The sequence below is a fragment of the Scyliorhinus torazame genome, chromosome 7 (assembly GCF_047496885.1).
Source record: "Scyliorhinus torazame isolate Kashiwa2021f chromosome 7, sScyTor2.1, whole genome shotgun sequence".
NCBI classification, from domain to species: Eukaryota; Metazoa; Chordata; class Chondrichthyes; order Carcharhiniformes; family Scyliorhinidae; genus Scyliorhinus; species Scyliorhinus torazame.
Genome location: NC_092713.1, coordinates 261,022,581 through 261,049,560, shown reverse-complemented (window position 1 = coordinate 261,049,560; position 26,980 = coordinate 261,022,581). Strand labels below are relative to the sequence as shown.

General features: G+C 45.2%; 1 protein-coding gene across 3 annotated transcripts in view; it reads right to left on the bottom strand.

The window, feature by feature from the left end:
* Positions 1-26,980, bottom strand: part of LOC140426998 (BTB/POZ domain-containing protein KCTD16-like) — a 343,701-nt gene that overhangs the window by 183,029 nt on the left and 133,692 nt on the right. The window contains exon 2 of one of the 3 annotated variants that reach the window (XM_072512367.1): positions 22,544-24,480. The exons of the other annotated variants lie outside the window; for them this stretch is intronic. Coding sequence (XP_072368468.1) covers positions 24,449-24,480 — 32 coding nt within the window. The 3' untranslated portion in view covers positions 22,544-24,448. Of the gene's footprint in view, positions 1-22,543; positions 24,481-26,980 lie in introns of those variants that run through there. 3 annotated transcript variants of the gene reach the window in all.

The following is a 26,980-nucleotide window of genomic DNA, read 5'->3' as shown; positions in this document are numbered from 1 at the left end:
ATGCTGAAGTGCAAAGGGACTTGGGAGTCCTAGTCCAGGATTCTCTAAAGGTAAACTTGCAGGTTGAGCCCGTAATTAAGAAAGCAAATGCAATGTTGGCATTCATCTCAAGAGGCTTGGAATATAAAAGCAGGGATGTACTTCTGAAGCTTTATAAAGCATTAGTTAGGCCCCATTTAGAATACTGTGAGCAATTTTGGGCCCCACGCCTCAGGAAGGACATACTGGCACTGGAGCGGGTCCAGCGGAGATTCACACGGATGATCCCAGGAATGGTAGGCCTAACATACGATGAACGTCTGAGGATCCTGGGATTATATTCATTGGCGTTTAGGAGGTTGAGGGGAGATCTAATAGAAACTTACAAGATAATGAATGGCTTAGATAGGGTGGATGTAGGGAAGTTGTTTCCATTAGCAGGGGAGACTAGGACCCGGGGGCACAGCCTTAGAATAAAAGGGAGTCACTTTAGAACAGAGATGAGGAGAAATTTCTTCAGCCAGAGAGTGGTGGGTCTGTGGAATTCATTGCCACAGAGGGCGGTGGAGGCCGGGACGTTGAGTGTCTTTAAGACAGAAGTTGATAAATTCTTGATTTCTCGAGGAATTAAGGGCTATGGAGAGAGAGCGGGTAAATGGAGTTGAAATCAGCCATGATTGAATGGTGGAGTGGACTCGATGGGCCGAATAGCCTTACTTCCGCTCCTATGTCTTATGGTCTTATGGTCTTAAATCAAATCAAACCAGAGCTTTGTCCCTGACTTTGTTACACAGACATGAACAGTTTAAAATGCATAGAACTAATCACCCTGAGGTCCCTTTGTGGTCTCAGGAGATATAAAAATGATCAAAAACTGACTACAATCCCATTAGTACAAGTGAATACCAAGCATAATTCCCTTACACCCATGGAAGAGTTGGGGTAAGGAGGTCGTTACCGAGTCTCAGCGACCATATAAGCGTCTTCTACGTCAGTGCTTTTCAAACTTTATTTTCGTGGGGCCCACTTTTGCCAACTGGCCGACCTTCATGACACACGCCATGTTCGTTACCCTTAATGCGAAAGGGGAGCCTGCTTAGTGATCACAGTCTCACTTGAATCAGGTTCAAAGGAGGAGCGGGAAATGCGCATATCAGGTGCAAATGTCAGCTAGTTCTTTGTGAAAATGAAAAATCCAACCTCGCACATATAGGTCATTGTGAATTATATAATCCCTATTGTGCAGATGAAAGCCATTCAGCCTATCGCGTCAACACCGACTCTCTGAAAGAGCATCCCACCAAGGCCCACTTCCCCTTCCTATCCCTGAAACCCCCAAATCCCACCTAACCTTTGGACACCAAGGGATCATTTTTTAGAATGGCCAATCAACCTAACCTTCACATCTTTGGACTGTGAGAGAAAACCGGAGGAAGGCCACCCAGACATGGGGCGAATGTGCAAACTTACACAGGCAGTCACCCAAGGTTGGAAATGAACCTGCGTCCCTGGTGCTGTGAGACAGCAGTACTAACCACTGTGAAGGGCCATAGCAACAAAACACTCAGCAATGGATACCCCTGGGAGGTGCTACTCCAGAATGCCTCATGGGATTTTGGTATATTTTTAATGTGGCATCACAGGTCAGGTACAGTAGCTTCGTCTTTTAATTTGGAGTCAGTTGTAAGTTAATAATTGACTCTAGTGTCTCAACATCAAAAGCAATTTTTCACCCACTACTTCGCTTTCAAAATATGAAATCTCTCCTCTCATTTGCCTGTACCTCATTGAATATAACACACATGGGCTTTGCATCCTTATTTGTCTTGGCACAATTGACAAAACCATACCGCAAGAAATCAGCTTTATCCGCTTTGTTCCCGAGTTAAGTTTATTCTATGTAGGGGCCCTGAAGCTCTGTACAGAGCTAACACTAGCACTGCTCTGTCTTACCCTGGACTCTCCTGAGTAGCTCTCTCCAGCATATTCTGTAGTGAGAGCCAGTCCAGTAGGTAGACTGCCTATTTGTGTCTGTGGCCGTCTCTTTGATTGGATGCCAGAAGCACATATATAGAGGGTGCTTGACATCAAGTGTACATGCAAGGCGCTGACTTGCTCACCGCTGCCGCTTCTGACCGGATGATTGAACACTGCTGAATTTCTTTTCATTTAAAAGGTGACAGCAGCTGCCATAGACATCTTGGCATTGGATACTTCTCCCGTGATCGGGACCACTGCAGGAATGGTGTGACCGATCATCGCGACCCTCCCAACATACGGGTGTAGCTCACCTGCGGGTTGCCACCCACACTTTGAAAAACTCTGTTCATTACCCAGCATGCTTGGACAGAGGTGGTCAACAGAGTTAGTGCCATCAACATTGTTCCCAGGTACGGCTTCCATGCATACCTACACATGAGTACTCCTTTAAATAGTGGGTCAGCAAATCTCAGACACCAATCCCAACAAGTTCTATTAGCAAGCCTGGCATTAGTCAGGGCTGCTAATGTTAGGCTAGATTGTTGTCAGGATTCCAATTTTATCATAGGATCCACATTTTACAAGTGCATGACTGCAGGAGCAAGCATTTGAGCCATGTGCGGTTAAAATGGAGGCATATTGACAATGCAGAGAATCAGCCACTCCTCCTAAACTCTGATTATTACAAACTTGAAAAAACCCACTGTGCAAAGAAAAGTGCCTTGCACAGACAAAATCAATTTATCTTTTTTCTGTCAGTGGCAGACACACACAAACATCAGATTTGGGCGTGAAGTAACAGTTTATCAGTTTATGCACAGTATTGTGGTGACTCAGGTTTTACTAAGTAGATCTTCTGAGAGCAGTCAAACTACCAGTAGTTAAATGGTAACTATGTTAAAGAGTCACTCATTTAAACCTTTGAAAAAGTCAGGTGCAGTTCCTATTTACTCAATATGGAATACACACATTCTCTCCCACAGGGACAAAGCTCACCTGACTCCAATTTCCATTCCTGAGTCAGACTGGCTGGTCAATCATGGAGTACCGCTCAAGTATTTGATTACCAAACCTGTCATGGATCATCAGTGTGTGGTTTAAGTTCCTTCACCATGTGCAATTTGTAAGCAACTTGACCACTAAACATGAATTGGAATGTATAGGCCCCCACCAGGCATGTTTTCAGGGTGATGGGGGGGGTGCCATCTGACAGACAAAACGTTCTGGAAGTCAATTAGTGCCCACTTAAGGGCCTCGAACTACCTCCGCCAGTATTTTACCCGCAATAGGGGTGCCCACTTAAGGGCCTCGAACTACCTCCGCAAGTATTTTACCCGCAATAGGGGGAGGCCCATACCATGCAGGAAGCCTGGTAGGTTTAGTTGTGCACACTGGTGTCAGGCAAGAAGGGGCGACCTCCTTTGGCACCCACCTCAGTCCGTTGGAGGCACCTCCCTCCCAGGTCATCCTCCCCTTTAACCCTCCCATTTCCTCATGACCCTACCCACCCTCAATTTAACCCCTCATGGCAACACACCTGTCAGTCCGGGCTGCTCAGCTTTGAGGACAGCCTGCAGTCCCAGCTGTGACTCCTAGTGGCACTGCTGGGGATATAGAGTTTTAAAAAATAAATTTAGAGTACCCAATTATTTTTTCTCCAATTAAAGGGCAATTTAGCGTGGCCAATCCACCTACCCTTCACGTCTTTGGGGTGAAACCCACGCAGACATGGGGAGAATGTGCAAACTCCACACGGACAGTGACCCAGGGCCGGGATTCGAACCCGGGTCCACAGCGCCGAAGGCCCAGTGCTAACCATTGTGCCACATGCCGCCTCCTGGGACTATAGAGTTGCCGACCAATCAAATGACCAGAGGTTCTCTTGGCCTAGCAGTGGTCAACTTGAAATTGTTCCAGGGCAGTCGTCGAGGCGGTGGTCAGGTCCATCCCCCCGTCCCCCAATCCCTGACATTTTAGCCCAGGGCATGCTGGTCCAATACTCCAGCCCTTGCAGTTTTGCTTAATGATGGAACCTCCGACATTGCAGCATTTCCTCAGTATTACACTGCAGTATTAGCCTGTCGGCTGCCAAGTAAACCGGGCGAGCCTTGTGGCTGGGCCAGACAATGTGTGCTCATCAGAACTCCCCTCCACCCCACCGTCCAGCCTGTAGCCAGTTAAAATGGATAACTCCCGATTTAGAATGGCTAACCCCGATTTAAAATGGCGAAAGGAAAAGGCTGATGGGAAAATCAGCCAACAGGACTAAAACAAGCAGCTACAGGTAGACTGTGTATTCACCTCTGGGAAGGCCAGACAAGATCGATACCTGTAGCCATCAGCACAACAAAACACCAGCCATCTGAATACTAATGAGCAATCCCCGGGAACAATGTGCGATAATTTAGACACACAAAGCCAACCCAGACATTTCGGCGCCAACAGGAATCGCTCCAGCATTGGAGAATATCGAACCAAGTGATTGGGATAAAGTCCAATCACTTGGAACCAGGTACAGGGTCCGCCCCGAAAGGTGGGAAGCCCCTGGGGACTATAAGAATAGAGTCCAAGTTCAAATCAACCCTTCTGCCACCCTTCCGCACCCTTCTGCTAGCCTTCTGCACTCTTCAACAGCCGCTCAAAGCGTAAGTCTTACTTCAATGCTCGCTACGAGACAGGCGCTCCTAGCTATCAATCTGTACCAGCTTTGAATCCCGCAGGCTCAGAACCCGAACGAAAGGCCATTCGTTTCCCTGACCTGGTGGGCCATTTCCAAGTTAAGTATTGGCCTGTTAGTTGTAGGAAGTAGCTTAGACGTAGAATTTATGCATAAGTATTGATTACTGTATATAATAAATGTGCGTTGATTTAACTCTTACTAAGCGGTGTGTTGGATTATTGATCATTACTCGGACTTGAACCACATGGCGGTATCAGAAAGATACCTGGCGACTCAAGAGCAAAGGTGATAGAACAGAGCAATTAAACTAAGGCTAAAGTTAGCAACATTATTTGGCGACATCCTGACGGGACCCGATCTAGAAGTGGAAAACCACTCCGGGAGAACCCAAGAATTTGTATTAGAAATCCAATTGGAAACAGAAAACCACAAGTGTTCAAGCAGTTCTGATCAATAGTCATAATTCGGAAGTGTGTGTATGCATGCGTAACTAACAGGGCTATAAGGTAAAACGGATAGATTTTTGTTGCGTCAAAACTGTCGGAAGTTTGTATATCGGAAAGTAGCAAAAGCCGTACCCGTATTTACAGCACCGCCTTAGCTCCCCTGTTCCAAATTTAAAAGAAGCATTCGGATAGGAAAGATGGCAATGCAGGCAATGCAGCTCCTCATGAACCCTGAGGAATTTGCGGTCGCAGCGACCAGCAGCAGTAGAGTGGGACAATGTCCCATTTGGGAGGAAGAGATCAGGAAATATCTCAAAGGGAAAGGATGGCCCCTTTGGAATGATTTCTGTGATGATGAGGAATCAGGTCCCGGGAGTATAGGACATACTTGGTGGGAGAACCTGAGCGAGATCCACAAAAAGAGCTTAGGGAAAGCTCGCCAGCCGATGGCAATCGTGTCCAGCTTGGCACAATTGCGAGGCACAGAGGAGGTCGTTAGGATGCTCCGGAAAGAAGTTGAGGGCACACATCGGATGAGTAAGGTCGATGTAAGCGAGGTATAAAAGGAGAATATGGAATTGAGGAGGAAATTGGCAGCGAAAGATGGAGAGGTGGGTGACGCCAAAAGGGCTCACCAGTCTTGTCTGGCGCATTTAAGCAGCTTCCAGTCTCAATACGAAAAGGCCTATCAGGACACGCAACGTGCAGTCCTGGTACGTGAGGAGACAGAAAAACAGGTAGAAATGTTACAGAGACAGTGTAGCGATCTAAAGGCAGCATTAGGAGCACTCCATGCTGTCAGCACAGAACAAAGACAAAGCACGCTAGACCACGCAAAGTGCCGGAAGCAGATTGCAGAGCTGCAATCACTGCTTTCTGTTCAAAAGGGTTTTCAGGAAACCTTTGGGGAAAAATTAGATCAGGAAGACGGCCCTGATTGGGAAGAACTGAATGAAACAGCGCAGAGATATGTTCAGGGAACATGTGCACAGGGAAAGCCCCAAAAGAGAAAAGCACCCCAACCCCCCACACAGCAGATAGTTCAAGCCCCAATGAACCCTGTAACCACCCACTGCACAGCCACATCGGACGATGCAGAATATCTACATACCACCCCCTTAACAGTGACCCAATTACGGGACACGTGCGATAAAATCACACCGTTCCTCCCCACCTCAGACCCCCACCATTTCTTTGCCACAGTTAAACATCAGGCGACCATGTACGGCCTGGATGAGAGAGAGCATGTAAAGCTCACCGTTTTAAGTTTAGATCCGTCAGTAGCAGCAGCCCTTCCCGACCCACAGAACGTAGGAGGAGGCACCCTTGCAGAAATGCATACCGCGATCCTGGATGCGATCGGGTATAACCGGGGTGACCCCGTAGATGGCCTCAACAAATGTAGGCAAAAGAAATCCGAGCACCCCACAGCGTTCGCTGGACGCCTGTGGATCCACTTTGCAGCAGTCTTTGGAGATGTAGACCGTGCCCATTTGTCCCCAGACAACATGGCCAAATGGACCCGCACCCTTATCTCCCATGCCACAGAAACAGGACAGAAAGCCTGTACGAGTTATGATCCCTCAGAGGAGGCCCATAACGAGAAGTGGGTAGTGAAAAGATTGTCCTGCGCTTGGGAGCAATCTGTTCAAAGTAAACCCGCAGTTAAGGATAGCGAGGAAAAGCAGGTCGGCGCAGATATGCAGGCAGTAAAGACAACACACCAGAACCCCGCATGGGTGAATGAGGGAAAGAACGGCCCCCCACCCAAGTCACAGGAGTGTTACAACTGCGGACAGTTGGGACACTTCGCAAAAGAGTGCAATGCCCCTAAAAAGCCACAGAGAGCCCAGCAGACGGGCACTCTGATTAAGAAAAAGACAGAGCCCATTCATAGCGTTAGCGCCCGTTCAGATCAGACGGACTTGACCGGAATGGACTGACGGTGTACGGGCTCCCCCAGTTGGGTCTGCGACACACTTTGGGATAGGTCCGGACGACCGGTAGTTGCAGCAAAAATTCGGGGACAGCCCATCGAATTTCTCTGGGCCACAGGAGGGTCCCGCACCACAATAAATTCCTCCACCCTGTTTCAAAAAGACACGTGGCCCCCTACAGCCACTATCACCCTCAGCGGCTTTACAGGCCACTCACAGTAGGGACACATCACAGCCCCTGTACCCATTCAAATCGGAACCATCACCACCAAACACCCCGGGGTTTTAGTTGACCTGCCCCACACAGCAGAACACATTCTGGGAATTGATTTCATGAATTCCCACCACCTTTCATTCGATCCAGTCAACCAGTGTGACTGGAAGATGGCAAAATCCGCAAGAGCCCCCGCAACGCTCAACATAGGAGAATACATGAACAAAATTAGTGCAGTAGGCGAATTTTGGTTCAACCCGACCACGCTTAGTACGGACAAGCAGGTTAGGGCAGTTCTGCAAAAGAACAGGGCAGCATTCGCGACCCACAAGCACGACTGTGGACGGATGACTGACTCCGTACAGGTAACAGGACCTGACCCTTGACCCCAAAAACAGTACGGATTCCCCCAAGAGGCAGAGGGAGAAATCTCCAAGGTAATAGAAAGCTTATTAGAGCAGGGCGTACTTCGATCAGTAGCCTCCACTAATAATGCCCCGATTTGGCCAGTGAGAAAGCCCGATGGATCATGGCGACTGACCATCGATTACCGGGAACTCAACAAAGTCACCCCCGCAGCAGCCCCCACAGGAGCAACAAGTCCCTAGACCATGCTCAAGCAGGGACTCAATTCCCGATTCTTTGCGGTTTTGGGCGTCAGTAATGGATTCTGGTCCATTCCATTGGCAAAGGCGTGCCAGTACAAATTTGCCTTCACCTTTAAAGCACAGCAGTACACATGGACATGCCTGCCACAAGGATTCCACAACTCCCCCTCCATTTTCCACCGACAGCTGGCAAATGGTTTAGCCAAATTCTCTCGCCCCGAATGTCTGGTACAGTATGTAGACGACCTACTACTGCAGACAGACACCAAGGAAGAGTACATTGAGCTTCTGTCCAAACTCCTGGAACTATTACACGCAATCGGTTGTAAAGTCAACCCCAAAAAGGCCCAGATTTTGGAAGAAAAAGTGATATATTTGGGAACAATTATCACGCATGGTAAAAGCGAGATTGAGCATAAAGGGATTGACTCGATTGCTAAATTGCCCCTTCCCCAGAACGTTTCAGCCCACCGGTCGTTTTTAGGACTGGTTGGCTACTGCCGAAACCACATTGACGGTTTCGCCAGCAAGGCAGCATCCCTCTCAGACCTCCTAAAGAAGGGAGCCCCCTGGGAATGGCTTCCGCAGCATAAGGATGCTGTGGACTCTTTAAAACAGGCGCTCATAGCTGCCCCCGCACTTCAGGTTCCAGACACGCTTTCCCCTTACGCCATAGAGGTAGTGACCACAGAGCGCACCCTTTCAGCCGTGCTCCTCCAGGAACGGCACGAACAGTTAAAGCCCATAGCTTACGCTTCCAGAATTTTAGATGCTGTGGAGCAGGGATTTTCAGCCTGTGAGAGGCACCTGCTCGCAGTATTCTGGGCGGTCCAGTATTTTTCATACATTACCGGACTGAACCCCATCACAATTCTCACCGAATACACCCCCACCCAACTTTTACTGGACGGACGACTCAAGGACGGTACCGTCAGTCAAATAAGAGCAGCTAGATGGACCCTTCTCTTGCAGGGACGGGACATCACTGTAAAAAGGACAAAGACACACACCTATTTAGCTGACAATTTACGGTACCCCGGAACCCCCCATGAATGTGAGATTATCTCTCCACACCACAACACAGGCCCCTTTATAGCAAAAACACCCCCCAGAAAGATAGGTAGTTCAACTCAGAGCCCCCAGCACACGGACATGTGTGAACCCATAAAGATCTATGTGGCTGGATCTTCCACAGTCTTGGATGGGCAGCGCATAACAGGTTGCGGTATATATGTCGGGGACGCACAGGGACGCGTCCTCGAGGAAATATCGTTAAAACTACCCGGACACTTAGGCGCACAGGCAGCAGAGCTCGCGGCCATCGCATATATAATTGAACACCCAGATTCCTTCCCCAGCCCAGCAGACATATACTCAGACAGCCTCTATGTCTGCAACAGCCTCACAGAATTTCTGCCCCTGTGGGAAGCAAGAGGATTTGTTTCCGCAGACGGAAAACCCCTCCTCTCAGCCCCATTGCTCCGCCATATTTTAGAAAGAGCCCAGAACAGGACTTTTGGGATCATCAAAGTCCGCAGTCACCATCGTTCCTCCCCCCCCTGGAAATGTGAAAGCCGACGCACTGGCTAAAGCAGGTTCCAGACATGGGTATTTTTGGACACCCCCCGAAAGCGCGCCAGTGAGTGCAGTTCAGGTCTCACAGACAAAGATCGAGGATCTAGTAGAGGCCCAGAAGCAGGACAGCAATCTCAGGGAGATTGTAAAAGGAAAGTATCCCGCATCCTACGAGAGGATTAGAAATGCACTGACCACACATGACGGTGTTGTGTTAAAAGACACCCTTTATGTGGTTCCTGAACAGGACAGGAATCAACTGATTTGTTTGTTCCATGATGGTCGTAGACATCAGGGAATCGATCCCACTACAGCCCATCTCAAGCAGCTTTGTTGGTGGCCGAATTTAAAGGAAGATGTAAACCATTACATAGAAAATTGTCTTATCTGTGCCCAGAATAATCCGGACAGATATGCCAAAAAGGCCCAACTCAGCCACACCCGACCCGTTAATGACCCCTGGACTAACCTCCAGATCGATTTTATAGGACCATTGCCCCCTTGCAGGAATGGCTATAAATATGTACTTGTGGTAATTGACACATTTACAAAATGGGTGGAAGCATTCCCAGTCCGCACAAACACTGCAAAAACCACAGCCAAGATTTTGACCCACCACATCTTTACAAGATGGGGACTCCCCCACAGCATTGAATCCGACCAAGGCTCCCATTTTACGGGACGTGTCATGCAGAACGTCCTCACGATATTTGGCATCACCCAAAAATTCCACATAGCATACCACCCACAGTCGAGTGGTATCGTGGAGCGCATGAATCGGACCCTAAAATCCACCCTCAGAAAAATGGTCCAGCAGAACAACACCACTTGGGACTCAGTCCTCCCTTTTGCGCTGATGTTTTTGCTTAACACTATTTCTACCTCCACAGGTTACACCCCTCACACTCTCATGACCGGACACCCCATGAAAGGCACAGAATATTTGTCAGGTTTGGACCTGACCAGCCCCGAAGTGACGGCCCTCACACACGAGAAAGCTGTGGAGCAATTTGTTGCAAATGTTAAAACGGCTCAGCTAGCAGCCGCAGTAAAATTGGGCACAAGAAAGAAACAGAGCAAGGCTTTTTTCGACAAGACAGTGCATGCGACTGAGAATAGTATCGGACAGCAAGTGATGCTCTCTGTATATAACCCCAACACATTCCTGTCACCAAAATACTCGGGTCCGTATTCCATTGCGGATAAAGTAAGCCCTTCCGTTTATAAAATAAAGTACCCCAATGGTAAGACTGCGTGGTTTCATATTAACCAGCTGAAGGCATATGGAACACAGTCGAACCACGCCCACCATGTCATGCTTGACGCACCACACCACACCCCGCCCACAGCCAACATAACCCTACCATCCCCAACACGTCCAGCCCAGCCACGGACTTGACCTCGACTCCACCCCCGAAATATACACTCCGCCCCGGAATGCCCACAGACTGCAGCAGCAGAGACAGCGACTGTGACTCGGACGATAGCCACAGCACGCCTCCGTACTATCCCCATGCAACAGGACCCACACCCAGCGATTCCGACTACGACCCAAGTGATCCCTTCATGATCACTTTCCTGAACAAACCCCACCACCGACCACCGAACCACAGTGACGACCCCGATTTTGTCCCCACACAACTAGACACCAATTACTGGCACCGTGACAACTCATACCGACTCGTCCGCAATGACGTGAGCAACCCCAATGCACACCATGCAGCCCTTTCAGCCCTAATCCACTCCAGAGTTTGGCACCCGGGAGAAGAGGTCTGACTCCCAAACCGAGAACCCCTTTGCGACCCTGTTCGCAACCGAGAACTGCGGTGTCCAGATGATGTTTTAAAAGGAACCGCTTGGGAGAAGTGTTGTCCTTTCTGATGAAAACCTGCAGAATGTTTTATGTTGTGTGTAAGTTTGTTAAATGTTGTATGTCCGACAGGAGAATTTTTTTCTCACTGCCCCACACCTATTCGGCCGAAACCTCTGAGGACTTGTCTGTAGAGACTGGTTAAGGAACCAGACGCCCGTTCGTAACTGCCCTTCTGGTTCGAAGGATAGAACCACTACGGTAGCCCCACCACGATGACTACATTTTAACCCGTTCTTGTTGGTTGCTCAGGCAGTGGAGAACCGGCTTGAGACCCGCCCTGCCTGGGAACCCCCCGCTGGTCAACTACGCTCGGATAGGAGAGATACGGCATTGGTAGCCGTCCTACCCGGGGACTCCATCCAACTCTTACCCGTCGCGGCCCATACGCACCTCATTTTGGCATTTTTCAGTTCAAAAAGTTTTGTTTTGTTTAGGTAACCTTTAGGTTGCCGGCCATCTGCTATTTACATCCTGGAACATTTGGATGCTAAATCAGCACTGGTTCATCATTGGGAAGTGTGTCTTCTCCTAAAATTTGTTTCTTTGAAAAAAAATGAGGGAGTCACACACCGTGACCAATTATAAAGGGAATAATTGGCACCAAAGGACAGACACACTAGCGTACGAGATATTAAACAAAGATAGTTACAGACACTATGCTTGTTTCCACAGAACTCCAGAAGCTCCAGGACCGGAGAAGACAAAGAAAGAAAAGGAGAGAAAAGAGCCATGTGGACTTCCTTCAAGTGGATCACCCTTGTGCTTTTGGACATTTGGTTGCGCGTGACCGCTAACCCCATGACTTCAAGACCCCCAGCCGTTAATGTTTCACTATCCCGCAGTACCTAGAGCCCAGTCACCAGCGACACTACATCATCTTGGTGTGCCAGGTTTATAACCTGGTACTATCTGTCCTATGTAATCGAAACATTACTAGCATTAGCGATACTCTGCTGCATAGTGCAGACTATGCGTCTACGGAAATGGAGAAGGAGAGCCTACCGCGCTCGAACCCCGGTATATAGGATCAGATCCCCTATGTTCGGTTACGACCAGACCCCCGGCCCCCGCGATCTATAATAAAGTACATTCACTTGTGTTTATTGTTATTGTCAATAAAGAACTGTAAAGAACTTTTTCATGAGCAAATTGTATGATGCTGAGCTTGACTGCCAAGCTAGGAAAGACTGTATGAAATGCTATGATTTTGTTGTATGATTGAGGAAGGTAGGACAATGGAATGTTTAAGTGAGTGTAGTATATTAAGAATAAGTTAGAGGTTCCCAGTTTATTCTTTTGTAATGCATGTCCCTGTCTGACATAGCGCCCTTAGAATTGTTAGTTAAAAATTTTTTGCATAGCTATGGTCAGTGCAGAGGCCATGAAGGAGGTGTCCCCCCCAGGTCAGGGAATGGAAAGCAATATAGTGATGTGATCCTTCACGCTTCGCGTTAGGATTACAAGGAGGGTTTGTAGCCAGTTAAAATGGCTAACTCCCGATTTAGAATGCCTAACCCCGATTTAAAATGGTGAAAGGAAAAGGCTGATGGGAAAATCAGCCAACAGGACTAAAACAAGCAGCTACAGGTAGACTGTGTATTCACCTCTGGGAAGGCCAGACAAGATTGATACCTGTAGCCATCAGCACAACAAAACACCAGCCATCTGAATACTAATGAGCAATCCCCGGGAACAATGTGCAACAATTTAGACACACAAAGCCAACCCAGACTTTTCGGCGCCAACAAGAGCCTACACAAAGGGAGGTGAACGATCACCCCAAGACCGCCCATCGATCAAGGAATCGCTCCAGCATTGGAGAATATCGAACCAAGTGATTGGGATAAAGTCCAATCACTTGGAACCAGTTACAGGGTCCACCCCGAAAGGTGGGAAGCCCCTGGGGACTATAAGAATAGAGTCCAAGTTCAAATCGACCCTTCTGCCACCCTTCCGCACCCTTCTGCTAGCCTTCTGCACTCTTCAACAGCCGCTCAAATCGTAAGTCTTACTTCAACGCTCGCTACGAGATAGATGGTCCTAGCTATCAATCTGTACCAGCTTCGAATCCCGCAGGCTCAGAACCCGAACGAAAGGCCATTCGTTTCCCTGACCTGGTGGGCCATTTCCAAGTTAAGTATTGGCCTGTTAGTTGTAGAAAGTAGCTTAGACGTAGAATTTATGCATAAGTATTGATTACTGTATATAATAAATGTGCGTTGATTTAACTCTTACTAAGCGGTGTATTGGATTATTGATCATTACTCGGACTTGAACCACGTGGCGGTATCAGAAGATACCTGGCGACTCAAGAGCAAAGGTGATAGAACAGAGCAATTAAACTAAGGCTAAAGTTAGCAACAAGCCCAGCCTCCCACCCCCACCTCCCTAGCCAGGGCCAGGTTCTTAGGCCCCAGTTAAATCCCAGACTTAATGATAAATCAGGGGGAGCGATTCTCCAATTTGGAGCCCAAGTGTTCGCGCCGTCGTGAACGCCGTCGCGATTCACGACGGCGCGAACCGGGCCCGGGTATGACCGATTCTGGTCACAGGGGGCCAGCACGGCGCTGGAGAGGTTCACGCCTCTCCAGCCTCCTTTCACCGCGCCAAATGGGCACCGCGCCAACCCGCGCATGCACAGTTGGGCCACGCCAACCTGCGCATGCGTGGGGGACTTCTTTAGTGCGCGGGCCCCGACTCAACATGGCGTCGGTGTTCAGGGGCCGGCCGCACCAGAAAGTAAGCCCGGGGGGAGAGGCTGGCCCGCCCATCGGAGCCCCCCCCCCCCCGGTGAAGGAGCAGTGTTCCCGCCGGCAGCGACCAGGGATGAACGGCACCGGCGGGACTCTGTCGTATCGGCGCTGCCGCTCAGCCCATTCGGGCCAGAGAATCGGCAGCCCCGCCGATTCCAGCAGCCCACGGCCGGCTCTGCGTCAATTGCGCCGGCGCAAATGGCGCCAATTCTCCGCACCTCGGAGAATCGCGCGCCGGCGCCGGGGCACCGTGGCGCAGTTGCGCCGATTCTCCGGCCCGGCGCGGGGCTTGTAGAATCACCCCCCAGGGCTTCTTGCTGTTTGTCATTGGGGATTGCCTGTAGTCCCATCAGTGGCCACTGTTCCCCATGACACTGCTTGGCCAAGAGATATTCCGGCCATTTGATTGGCCAGCAGCTCTTGGAGGTGGGGCTTCCTTTCCAATGGATATGGGTTGCTGGCTTCAGGCCAATTAAAGACCCATCAGCTATTAAATGGTTCTGAGACAAAATGACCAAGTGCAGGGGGTTTCCAACCAACTTTTACAAGTGGGACTTGACCCTTCTAACTCAGAGCTGGATTGCTAACATTAACTGCAGTATAAATAATTAATCATTATGCAATGGGCCATTATATATAGGTATTGATCTGTTCAGAATAATGAATAATCCATGTGACCTTTAGCACATCTTGGCACCAGCATCAGGCATTTACATCAATTTCCTGAGAACAGAGACAATTCTGAATGTGATTATTTTTTTTTTATTCACCTTGTCAGAAGAGGGGATGTGAGTATATAGTTCAGTAAAATTAAGAGAATTACTTAGAGAATCAATTTAGAGAAGTAATTACATTTTAAATCAGGTTTCCATTCTTTCCTACTTATGGACATTTCAGACAATTACAGATGCTAAACTATGTGTCACGCAAGATTTCAGATTATATCAGGTGGAGTTATTTACTCCATATAAAAAAATCAATCAGACTATTAAACCACTATCTGCTTGAAAATTGCTGATGGACTTAATCTTCTTTAAATGACAAATGCAAGGCTGTTATGCCTCGACATGGATTCAGATTTTGCCTTGTTTGGTGCTTCAAAAGATTTAGGTGACTGCCTACTGAGTGGATCTGATATTAAAATGAAAATAACTTCATGGGTAAAATGTGGAGTTCAAATGAGCAGGTCAAAATTTGCGATCGTAATTCAATTGGACCAATTAATTTTGGTTGCTGGGTTTGGCACCTCCAAGCTACACAGCGGGCCTGGTGCGCAATTACTTGACGCAATCTCAGTTTAATTAAAGGGAAAGTGCATAAATGAAATTGCACGTGTTTCGGATGGTGAAAGGATATGGAGCAAAGGCCGTACCCAAATTTAATGATGCACCATTGGATTTGCTGCTGGGTGCAGTCACTAGTGGGAGGGATGAACTTACCCCTGTTTGTGGGGAGCAAAGCTACAGCTCCCACCAAGACGACATGGCTGGACATAGCTGAGGTTGTAAACAGCAGCAAGTGTGGTGCCCAGATCATAGAAATGATATGGGATGAAGTTTGATGACCTCCCAGGACAGGAAAAAAATGAATATATTTGGCATCAACTGCATCCTATACTTTAAGACCCTCCCCATTTCAGTCTTTCTTGCCCAATGTACTCCATTACGCCTCACATTGTTATGAAATAGAGACGGATTTATATTTGTTTTTATCGGTGTTAGGTATGAGGTATAACTTTAAGTTTAAGCATCATTTCTGTTTCTGTACTTGTGTGGAGGAGGTTGGTTTAGTTCAGGTGGCTAGACAGCTGGTTCATACAGAGCAAGGTCAACAGCCAGGGTACCAGCTAAGGTTATCCATGAAGAGTCATAGTCATAGATGTTTACAGCATGGAAACAGGCCCTTCAGCCCAGCTTGTCCATGCCACCCAGTTTCTATCACCATAAGCTGGTCCCACTTGTCCGCATTCGGCCCATTTACCTCTATATCCACCTTGCCCATGTAACTGTCTAACTGCTTTTTAAAAGACAAAACCGTACCCGCCTCTACCACTGCCTCTGGCAGCCCGTTCCAGATGCTCACCACCCTCTGTGTGAAGAAATGTCCTCTCTGGTATCTTTTGTATCTCCCCCCTCCTACCTTAAACCTACATCATCTAGTTCTAGACTCCTCTACCTTTGGGAAAATATGTCGACTATCTACCTTATCTATGCTCGTCATTATTTTATAGACCTCTATAAGATCACCCCTAAGCCTCCTACGCTCCAGGGAAAAAAATTCCATCCTATCCAGCCTCTCCCTATAACCTAGGCCATCAAGTCCCGGTAGCATCCTCAAAATCTCTTCTGCACTCTTTCAAGTTTAACAATATCCTTCCCATAATAGGGTGACCAGAACTGAACACAGTATTCCATGTGAGGTCTTACCAATGTCTTGTACAACTTCAACAAGACGTCCCAACTCCTGTATTCAATATTCTGACCAATAAAACCTAGCTTGCTGAATGCCTTCTTCACCACCATATCCACCTGCGACTCCACCTTCAAGGAGCTATGAACCTGTACTCCTAGATCTCTTTGTTCTGTCACTCTCCCCAACTCTCTACCATTAACTGAGTAGGTCCTGCCCTGATTTGATCTGCCAAAATGCATCACCTCACATTTATCCAAATTAAACTCCATCTGCCATTCATCAGCCCACTGGCCCAATTGGTCAAGATCCTGTTGCAATCTTATATAACCTTCACTATCCACCAATCTTGGTGTCATCTGCAAACTTACTAACCATGCCCCTTACATTCTCTTCCAAATCATTTATATATACAACAAATAATAGTGGACCCAGCACTGAACCCTGAGGCACACCACTGGTCACAGACTTCCAGTTTGGAACAACAACCCTCCACAACCACTCTTTGGTTTTGGTTGCCAAGCCAATTTTGTATCCATTTGGCTACCGCGCCCTGGATTCTGTAAGATTTAACCTTTTGCAACAACCTACCATGCGGTACCTTGTCAAAGGCCTTGCGAAAGTTTATGTAGACAACGTCGACCCCACTACCCTCATTTACCTTTTTGGTTACCCCTTCAAAAAACTCAATCAAATTCATCTTCTCAACCTTGCTCCTCACCTGAGGTGTGGTGATCCTCAGGGTAAACCACCACCATTCAGCTCTTCCCCTCAAAGGGGAAAGCAGCCTATGGTCATTTGGGGCTATGGCGATTTAACTTTTGCGAAGAAAGGGTTCAGTTTTAACTTCATGTTAAAAAAAGGTACTTCCACTGTTAAATAAAAGTGGGCATAGATGCCTGCATTGTAATGAAGTTATAAAATGTTAAAGCAAATAAAGGGTTTTTAAAAAACTAGGCTGTTGCTTGGCAACCTGGGCCCCACATAGAAAAGCAGAAGCAGTTAGTGCAGTTGAAAGAAGGTTACCCAGGAGTAAGCAGCTTTCCCAGAAACTGCTAGAACAGGCAGAGCAATACCTGGGGAACAGAAAACAAGTCCCAGAAACTAAATAAGCAAGTCCCAGAAACCAGAGAATGGAACAGAAAAGAGTTCTAGGAAGTCTGTGAAGTCAAAGGAACAAAGAACAGGAATCTGAACAAGGTCCTGTTAAAGTAAGGAGCAGAGAGAGGCATCTAGTTAAAGATGGGGCTGTAAGGTGCAGACCTGGAGAAATCAGGTTGGGAGAATCCAGATAGTCAAAGTAATCAAAAGATTGGTGACACCTTAATACAGCCTGTGAAGCAGTGGTGTTCTGTTTGCATGGCTAGGTACCTGAGAGGTTGTGTGCAATACATGTGCAAATCCAAGGCAGGGGAATACTGAAAGGAGAGGTTGAAATCTGGGAGGTGGATCCTTGGTGAAGATACCCAAGAGAAAGCGTTGTTTTGGAGAAGATTCCAAGGTGTGTTCTTCGAGAGTGGAGATTGGAAAACCTTGTGTGGAAGCCAGAGTTCCAGTGAGACCGGTTGGCTCACAATGGGACAAGCATTGGGTGGTAATTGATGATAAATCCACAGAAGTTGTATAGGATGGCATGTGCCATTTGATTTCAGAGTGTGGTGTATCTTACCAGTTTGCCTATTGATTTATAAGGACTATATACTTACTGAAAATATTAGAGTATAAGATGGATTTTGGAACTTGTATTATCCTTACAAATCTGAACATATATATATCTAATGGGGTGAAGGAACAATGCATTATAGTTCACCTTTTCTTGTTTAATAAATGTTTTATCCTTTTGTTAAAAATCATTGGCAGTCCTGTGACTTTGTTCATCCACATGCCTGAATAAAAAATAAAAGTGAGATCTAGCGAGTCAGATTTCATCCTTGTCCAGTAGTAACATCAGCTTTAATTGTAATTACATTCACTCAATTTCAGCAGCATTGGCCTTCATTTTCTAAACACCTCATCATCTCTACAGTTATCCATTATGTTGAATGGCAATGTGAAACCTGTCTTACAGTCACCCTCACCAAATTTATTACAACCATCAGGTGAATACGTGATCTTCTGTCGCTTATATATCTGCTTCTTCCCCCACTCCCCCAGGGCACAAATTGCAAGAAGAAGGAAGGGACTGGAGGAGGGCCCCCAATAACTATGCAGCTCACAGGTGCTTAAGAAGAGGTCATGGAGGTAAATAGCACATTGGCACCCCTGGTGGCAGAATTACAACTCTCTCTGACACACATGCTGACCTTATTTCACCAATCATTGAACAATGGGAAGCTTGAGTATGGCAATTGCCAATATCTCTACTTTTCCAGGATTCATTCAATTTTACAAGATATACAACCAGGCATTAGTGCAAATATTCAAACTTTCAGTGAAGTTCATCTAGACAGCTAAGTTGGATTTTCACCTCATGATACACCATCCACCAGTGAACATGAGCAGACACTATTGGCAGTGACACCTGTAGAAAACACCTGTTGGGGAGGGGGATCAATCTTCTCCAACTCAGCCCAGCTGGATAAAGGTGCTGAACCACAGTGGCCACGAATAGGAAAGGTGCATTACCAGCTTAGCCAGGTACTGACAGACGTGCCATGAACTCGCCCCACAGAGAGGATAATAGGGCCCACCTCGATCGTGAATAACTTGGTGGAGCGGGGAACTGCCTAGGAGGGAATGGCCATCACCATGGAGGTCAAACACGGTTCTCAAATCAGTCTGTGGAGGCCATGACCACAGTGATGCAGATGTCTGCTGACCTAAACAGTTGACCAGGTACCATTGGGAGAACTTTACAGTCCTCTGCTGCTGGGTCTGCAGGCGGATGGGCCCATAAAATGTAGGTAATGTCTCCTGCAACCTCAATGCTTCTTCTGTGCACCTCCCTCCTTTGCACATGCTGATCTCACTGCAGCACATCTTTGCTGCTATAGATGGTGATGGCCTTCCTCTTCTGATGCGTTTTCAAACAGTTAGTCTGCCTCTGATCCTAATTTTGGCTTTTTAAAATCCAAAGTTGGAAAAGAGGTGGCCAGAATTCTCCAACCATTGGGATTCTCCTTTTCCACTGGCAGTGTAACCACGCCCATGGATTTCCCGATGGCTTGGGGTGGCTTCAATGGGAAATCCCTTTGACAAGCAGTGAGAAGATAGAATCCCGTTTCCAGTGAATGGCACGCTGCTGACAAACACGGGTCTGGGGGACCAGAGAATCCAGCCCAGTATCCATGCCGATATCTCTGCCACATTTTTGCCAGAGAGAACTGAGACACCAGTATTAATGCAGATGGGACAATGACACGTTTAAGTATCCTGATCTGCCGCTCAAAATCACTTCCATTTCCCCAGTCAGTTTTCCAGGCTCCGGAAACATGGTTTCACATTGAACTTGTGCAGGACATGTTAAAAACAATTTGAAAACACCTCATTAACATCTTCTAAGGATGTTAATTGTGCCAATAGGTACCTAGCTGCCTATAATAATTAAATCATCAACTTTGGCAAGTCGGTTTCTCACCGGTATTGAACTGCACCTCTATTAAATCGAAGTGGGATTTAAGGAGGTGCTCTAAAATGTAAACTTTTAACCTGCTCATCTGCTCCCAACCCACCCATTCCTAGGGATTAAAGATCTCCTCAATAACAGTATAATAGGACCAACCTAGTAAAAAACCTAGTAATACAGGAACTTAAGGCAACATTTATGAACATTTTTTAGCAGTTTCTGTGGACCTATCATTTCTACTACATGATTCTATTAAAGTGTTTTTGTGATTTTAAGACATCTATTTTACAACACGTGACATCAAGATGCTCACATATACTTTTACAGCATCAGAGTTTTTCATCTTCCATTTTGTTTGACTTACTCTATTCACAAGGTTGTTCATTTGTGAAGACAAAGCAACATTTTGTTCGCAAAATATTTGTAGATGATCCGTGGTGAGTGTAGCAATGGTCGAAAATGTAAGAGAGCTGTGTCATTTTACATAAGTGATGCAATAAGTTTCCTTGTACAAAATACATTGTCGAAAATGTTTCAAAAACAAATACTATAAAATCATGTCAACATGCATTGCAAAAATAGGACAAATTTACTATTCTATACAAATAGCTTTCTTAACATATGTACCTTTACGCAGTCTGATACTTTGATTTACATTTGAAAATCAAAGCTGCCACTGTACAGTTTGCTTCATAACTTATGCTCCTAATTTTATCTGAATCATCAGGACAAGGCCTAGAATAAACATCATGGAGGGAGATATAAAGGGGGATGCCTGTAATTGTTCCCGTCGTGCTTACAGTTTAAATCTTTCCCAAGTTTTTTTGAAGGGCTTTTCTTTCTGCTTTCTCCTTACTTTTTGACACTTAATTTTCTTTCCTGAAATTATCATTTTCCCCTTTCTTTTCAAACCTTCTGATTTTTGTCAGAACAGGCAGTGAAAAAATGATGATACTGGGACGATGTTTCAAAATAACAAAAAGAATGTATAAAAACGCACATAATCGAGACAATAAAGGAGGAAATCTGAAGTATGGTTAGATAAAGAATGGGGATAGAGCATTGAACTATAATGTTTTGGTAAATGACAGATGAAAAACAAACAGTGTAGTGCCATGAAAAATAAAGGGCATAGAAATCCGGAATTCTCAATGTGGGCCAACCACACAGTTTATTAAAAAAATAAATTAGATTATAGTCGAATGAATGCACCACACAAACTCCATATTACAAATTAACTAAAATTGATCTTATCATCTCAACATTGGTATTTCCCACCTTGCAAAATATGAAGTAGTTCTGTTAACTCTGATAAATATTGCTAGCAGTAAGTAGTCTACAAGTACAGACTCACACATTTTATTATAGATATAAAAAAGGTAGTTTTACTCTACTGCAGGACAAGAAACATCCATTGCAAAAATAGGAAAAACTTACTATTCTATGCAAACAGAACTCCCAGTGCATTACCATCTTTCAAGCATACAGGACAACAGAAACACTCAGGCTATATCTGACTTCTAGAGCCAGCGTTTGTCCAGTTGGCCAAAAATAAAGCAAAAGTAAATTACATTTAGACCTGACACATTTTGCAGTAGTTGTTTTTTTAAATTTGTCAGTAGCAACTTTCCTAACTTAATTTAACATATTTGAGGGGGAGAAGTTCATTTGCGTAGCACTTTTTCTAGACTCACATCGATTCATTGTGTGCAGGCAGTTATTGAACAAAGCTAAAAGCAAATTACTGCGGACGCTGGAATCTGAAACGAAAGAGGAAATGCTGGAAAATCTCAGCAGGTCTGGCAGCATCTGTAGGGAGAGAAAAGAGCTAACGTTCCGAGTCCGATGACTCTTTGTCAAAGTCCTCTTTGTCAAGTCAAAGCTTTGACAAAGAGTCATTGGACTCGAAATATTAGCTCTTTTCTCTCCCTACAGTTGCTGCCAGACCTGCTGAGATTTTCCAGCATTTTCTCTTTCGTTAATGAACAAAGCTGTTCTGCCTACCATTCAACAATCGACACAAACCTACCAGAAGTGACGCTACGAAAACAAATTCCTTCCCTTGAATGTTTTAAGCTTAAGTGCTCTCGGCCTGTTCCTCAGTTCAAGGTAAGTCAATGTTGCTTGTTAAAAGATTGATCATTCCACTTGAATAGTTAAGAGATTCAAATCACATACAGTGTGGTTTAATGCACTAAAAGCAATAAGCGGACTCAAGCAAATAAATTTATGGCATGATTTGGGAAACATGAGAATATTAAGCTTTATCCCCCCTACATTTTGCTTTTGTTTCTTATTATCGTACTTTGATCCGGGTGACACTTCCTTTTCTATTAAGTGTGAGAAAGTAAACCTTTTGACCGATCATGAACCTTTCACATGCTTGTTATCTCTCTCTATAGTTCCCATTATGTCCAATGCTATTAGAATTTTGCTGAAAACACAGGCCTATTGAAAAATCACATTATTAAATTAAAAGATAGACTAGACAGCCAGACTTATTCAAACAGGACCGACTCCAAAATATTGCAAGCGCTGCATCTGAAACTTTATTCAAAACTCCAATTCTGATTCATTACATTAGTGTTACATTTTCAAATAAGAAAGTATAAGAGTCAGACTTGGATTGATGGATTCACTTTGTCTCATTCAGGATCAGTCTGAAGGGACTTGCGTAATATCTGCTGCTTAGATTTCTGAATTAAAAGCCCTACATTTGAGCTCATTTTCTACTTTTTCACTGTACCTCAATGCTGACTAACAATAAAATCTTTTCAAAAGCAGTTATTAGGTGCTATAGCATGTTGATGCATTCTGCTAAATGAGAAAGGACATACATTTTTAAAACTGAAACATACCACAGACATTTTAGAAAAAAGAGAACCTCTTAAATCCAGTTACCCAACAACTTTAAATTGCACAGATGAGGTATTGTCCCTGTAAATCAAACACTCCAGGGGTCAAAGTAGGCGTTTGTGAAATCCCAGAAAAGTAAGAAAGTTTGCTTTACGAAGTGAAGTCATTTTTCATGCATGGCAATCTCCCGGCAGGATTCCCTCCATCAAGACGGGAGTTCACCATTGGCCCTGAGGGAAATGTTGGCAGTGCTGCAGGCAGACTGCAGCACCACAGAGGTCACTGCCATTTACATGCAGCAGGCAGAGAAGGAATTGCCAGCAGTTGCCCCAGCAAAATGGGAGGGGTGGGAGAGTAAACTGCAAATTGGCTGCCGATTGGTCTCACCCGCTTAAATGTCCCGTTATTGTCCGCTGTGATCCCACTTGATTTGGAGTGAAATCCTGGAGAAAAATACAGCCCTTTAAGAGAACAAGTCTGCACAAAGAGAAATTAGCCAAACGCATCAAGGAAATCAATCATTGGGTTGGAACCCTTCCCCCTATTACTGTTATAGGTTCTTCATATTTCCCGAAGAGCAAGTTGCTGATACCATCAAGTAAGAGAGCATATCTAAGGTCCAAGGTCATGATATAGGGTGGCATTGGAGGGATAATCAAAAATTGCTAACCCTGAACCAAGCACCAGGTGGAACAATAGAAATGTGTAGTCCAGTGACGTGCACTCAAGCAGCAACTACTTTCTACATTTCCAGGAGTTGTAGCAAACCCAAAAGTCTCACGAGGCTAAATAGAACCACTTGTAAATAAGCAAATCCAGAGTTACTATAATCAGCAGCATAGCAATTCACTCATCCAAATCAGTACTTGTGACAAGTAGCAAGTCTGGCCAACAAGAGAAGATTCACAGCAGGCAATTGTGATCAACATAACTACAGCATGCACCTTTTTTGCAAGGTGCCTATTTGCACCTTTACGTCTACAACTTGACATTTTAAGCATTACTTGCTAATATGTAAAGCATAAATCACAATATTGCAGTTAACATGATCTCTTTTACATCTCTTTACATGATTCTTTTCCTGTTCCCAAATGATGGCTTTCAGTATAATTCCAGTTTTTATGCTTGTCCCGAGACCATGACGAGGTCCTCCAAATGATGGTAGCCTAGGTCAGCGAGAACAATCCATTTGACCCTTCAGATACATTCCCTCTGCTTAAGGAAATAGTCTACTCGGGAGAGGAGGACACCAGAAAGAATCCCCAAAGCAAAATGGACACACGGAAAAGATGTTCCACCGCCAGACCAATCAGATAATACTAGGGAGTAGGCAGAAGATGTATGCATTTAGAGTAAACATCCATCCAGAGTTTCACGAACTCAGGGGAAGATTCAGAAAGGAGTTAAGGAGCTCAAGGGGGAAATTTGAGATCTGGCAGCATCCCGCCGGAGTCCCCTGAAACTGCTAACGGCCAGTATGCAGGAGATGGTGGCCCAGATGAGAGCTCCTCCTTGTCCAGAGCTGGTGGTTAGGGCAGAGGCTGAACCAGCAGGACAATCCAGTAGTTCTGCTTCACAGGGGTGCACACAGGGTGGTTGGCAGACCTACAAAAAACAAGAGGATTGATCTGTAAACTTTGGGCAGAATACCATGAACTGTATTTTTTGTTTGCTGCACATGTTCTGTAATGCTACACAGCACCTTCTCACACCTCCGCCTGTGCTGGGACAAACACTGGAGACGATATGTATACGTATGAAGTTTTATTTTGTAGAGGAACTTTTCAATTCCTTTTATGCTGATTCATTTTTATGGGGATTATCTTTTTTCTGAAGTTGAATAGTTCAGAAATGAGCTAGGATTTAAATAAGGCAATGGGAGTAAGGAGGACATGTTTACAACAAAAGGGATACATGTAGGGAACCAACAATGGATGGGCTTGGTGAATGCATACATCACTAATATTGATTCTCTATAACCCAACATATCATTTCTAAATGATCAAAAGTGGTTGTCACTGTGTGTTGACAACCAGGTTTCAAACTTCTGTCTACTCCTTCTGTAATGCAGCAGCATTACAAAGGCAAGGGCAATGTTTAACATTGCCAGGAACAGGTCATAGATCCTCTCTGGGCTATATTACCAAGTATCCAGTATAAAATTAGACACTAAAAGTAACTTATTGAAAATTCTAAATGCAATAATGTTGAAATATATGTTGGCTAATGGAACTAATGAACAACAACTTTTCCTAAAAAGCACTCTAAGGGAATAGGTAGACCCAGAACAATGTAAAGCTATTTGGCTTAGCTACTAATAATTGGTCATTGGCAATAATTACAAAGAAATTAGCTTGGCTAGATTTATCACAAACCAATCACCAGCAATCTCACTGCTATGAATCATCCAAGTTAAATAAGAGTTCACTAGGCCGTTATCATGATTTGACCTTTTGAATTTGACTTTAGCACTGCAGATACACACAATCATGGTGGTTGACAAAATGATGATGTATCTGATGTGAAAGATCAATTCATTTATGGCAGTGCAAAACGCCTATTAATAACAAGATGTGAACCAAACCAAATCCATCTATTCTCATGACCAATGACGTTAATACCAGTAGATATTTGGACGCTGCAAAATTGCCAGTCAAAATTTGAAACGCATCTGTACTAAAGAAGATTTCCACTTATTTTAGAGACATTTCTGCTATTTACCATTCAACGTTCTAGAATCTTTCCATTGAAAATTGAGCTTCAATCACATTTTTGTTGCAAATCAGAGGTGCTACAGGATTGTAGGAGATTTTGTGCCCCACGGCAACTGGTTGGGTCATTGGGCCCACAGTTTCATAATGATATCCAGAAGTATTCACAATATATATTTCCCTTGATGTGTATTTATCACACCTTTTAATCTCTCCTGTTGCAAAAATTGTTAATCACAATAATTATGGTAGATCAATCAAGAATGTCTGTACAAAATCTTAATTGAAGGCACTTGTCCAGGCTAACAAGGTTACGTTTTTGTGCAAACATGACAGCATGAATGGAAATCTGCCATTTCTCAATTAACTAATAAATGTAATGTGACACTTTCTGAGTTGATATCCCTGCTTTGGAATTCAAAACGTATCTTCCCGATAAATCATGTTTCTGCCAATTTCTTAGATTAACCAAATTATAATTGTTATTTCCTTTCCCTGCACACCTTGTGTCCTCCCCTCATGTTAAATTGTCTTCCTCAACTAAGAGAGCGGGGTGGTCTAACTCAGAGGAGATTGTAGACCACAGATGTCTTCAATGAATACTGTCAAAGTAATTCTTAAATCAATCTATCAACAGGCAAATTTAAGTGATGTTGGATTCCTTCCAGATTCCCTTCTTTGAAAGAGTTTATAAATTAAGATGTATTCAAAATATCCTATTCACAGGCAACTCACTAATGTGACTAATTGTAGAGCTTGCCTCCAATAAGGAGTGAATCCTAAGGCATTAACCCTATAGATTGGACTTATTTAAATTCAGTTAGTTTTAGAAATGCATCCAAAAGAATTATGAGGGGAAGAGTAAATCCTCAACTTCCATCAGAAATGGGAACAAAGTCAATGGAATGGCCATTGGACTCACCTGAAATCAGGATTGAGACACCCAAACCAGTTCAGGTTAGGGCCTCATTTAGGATACTCCACTACAGCTCTCTGGCTGTGTGGGGTGGGGACTTGCAGTGGGCAATTGTCTGACTTATGCATTGAGCCAGTCTCCAAGTTGAGCCTAGGGCTGCTGGGATGTTTTCTGGGTTGAGCAGGGAGCTGTGATGGGCAGGTTGGTGCTTGGCATTGCTGTAAACAGGCTGCACTTTGAAGTTCCTTTACAGGTGACTGGGGTTTGGCCAGACTCCACCACACACATATTGATGGAGTGTGACACATATCCTGTCCATTTGTACTGTAAAGTTACAATCGGATGAGGTAATCATAGAATTTACAGTGCAGAAGGAGGCCATTCGGACCATCGAACCTGCACCGGCCTTTGGAAAGAACACCCTTCTTAAACCCACACCTCCATTCTATCCCCGTAACCCAGGAACAGGTTCACATTT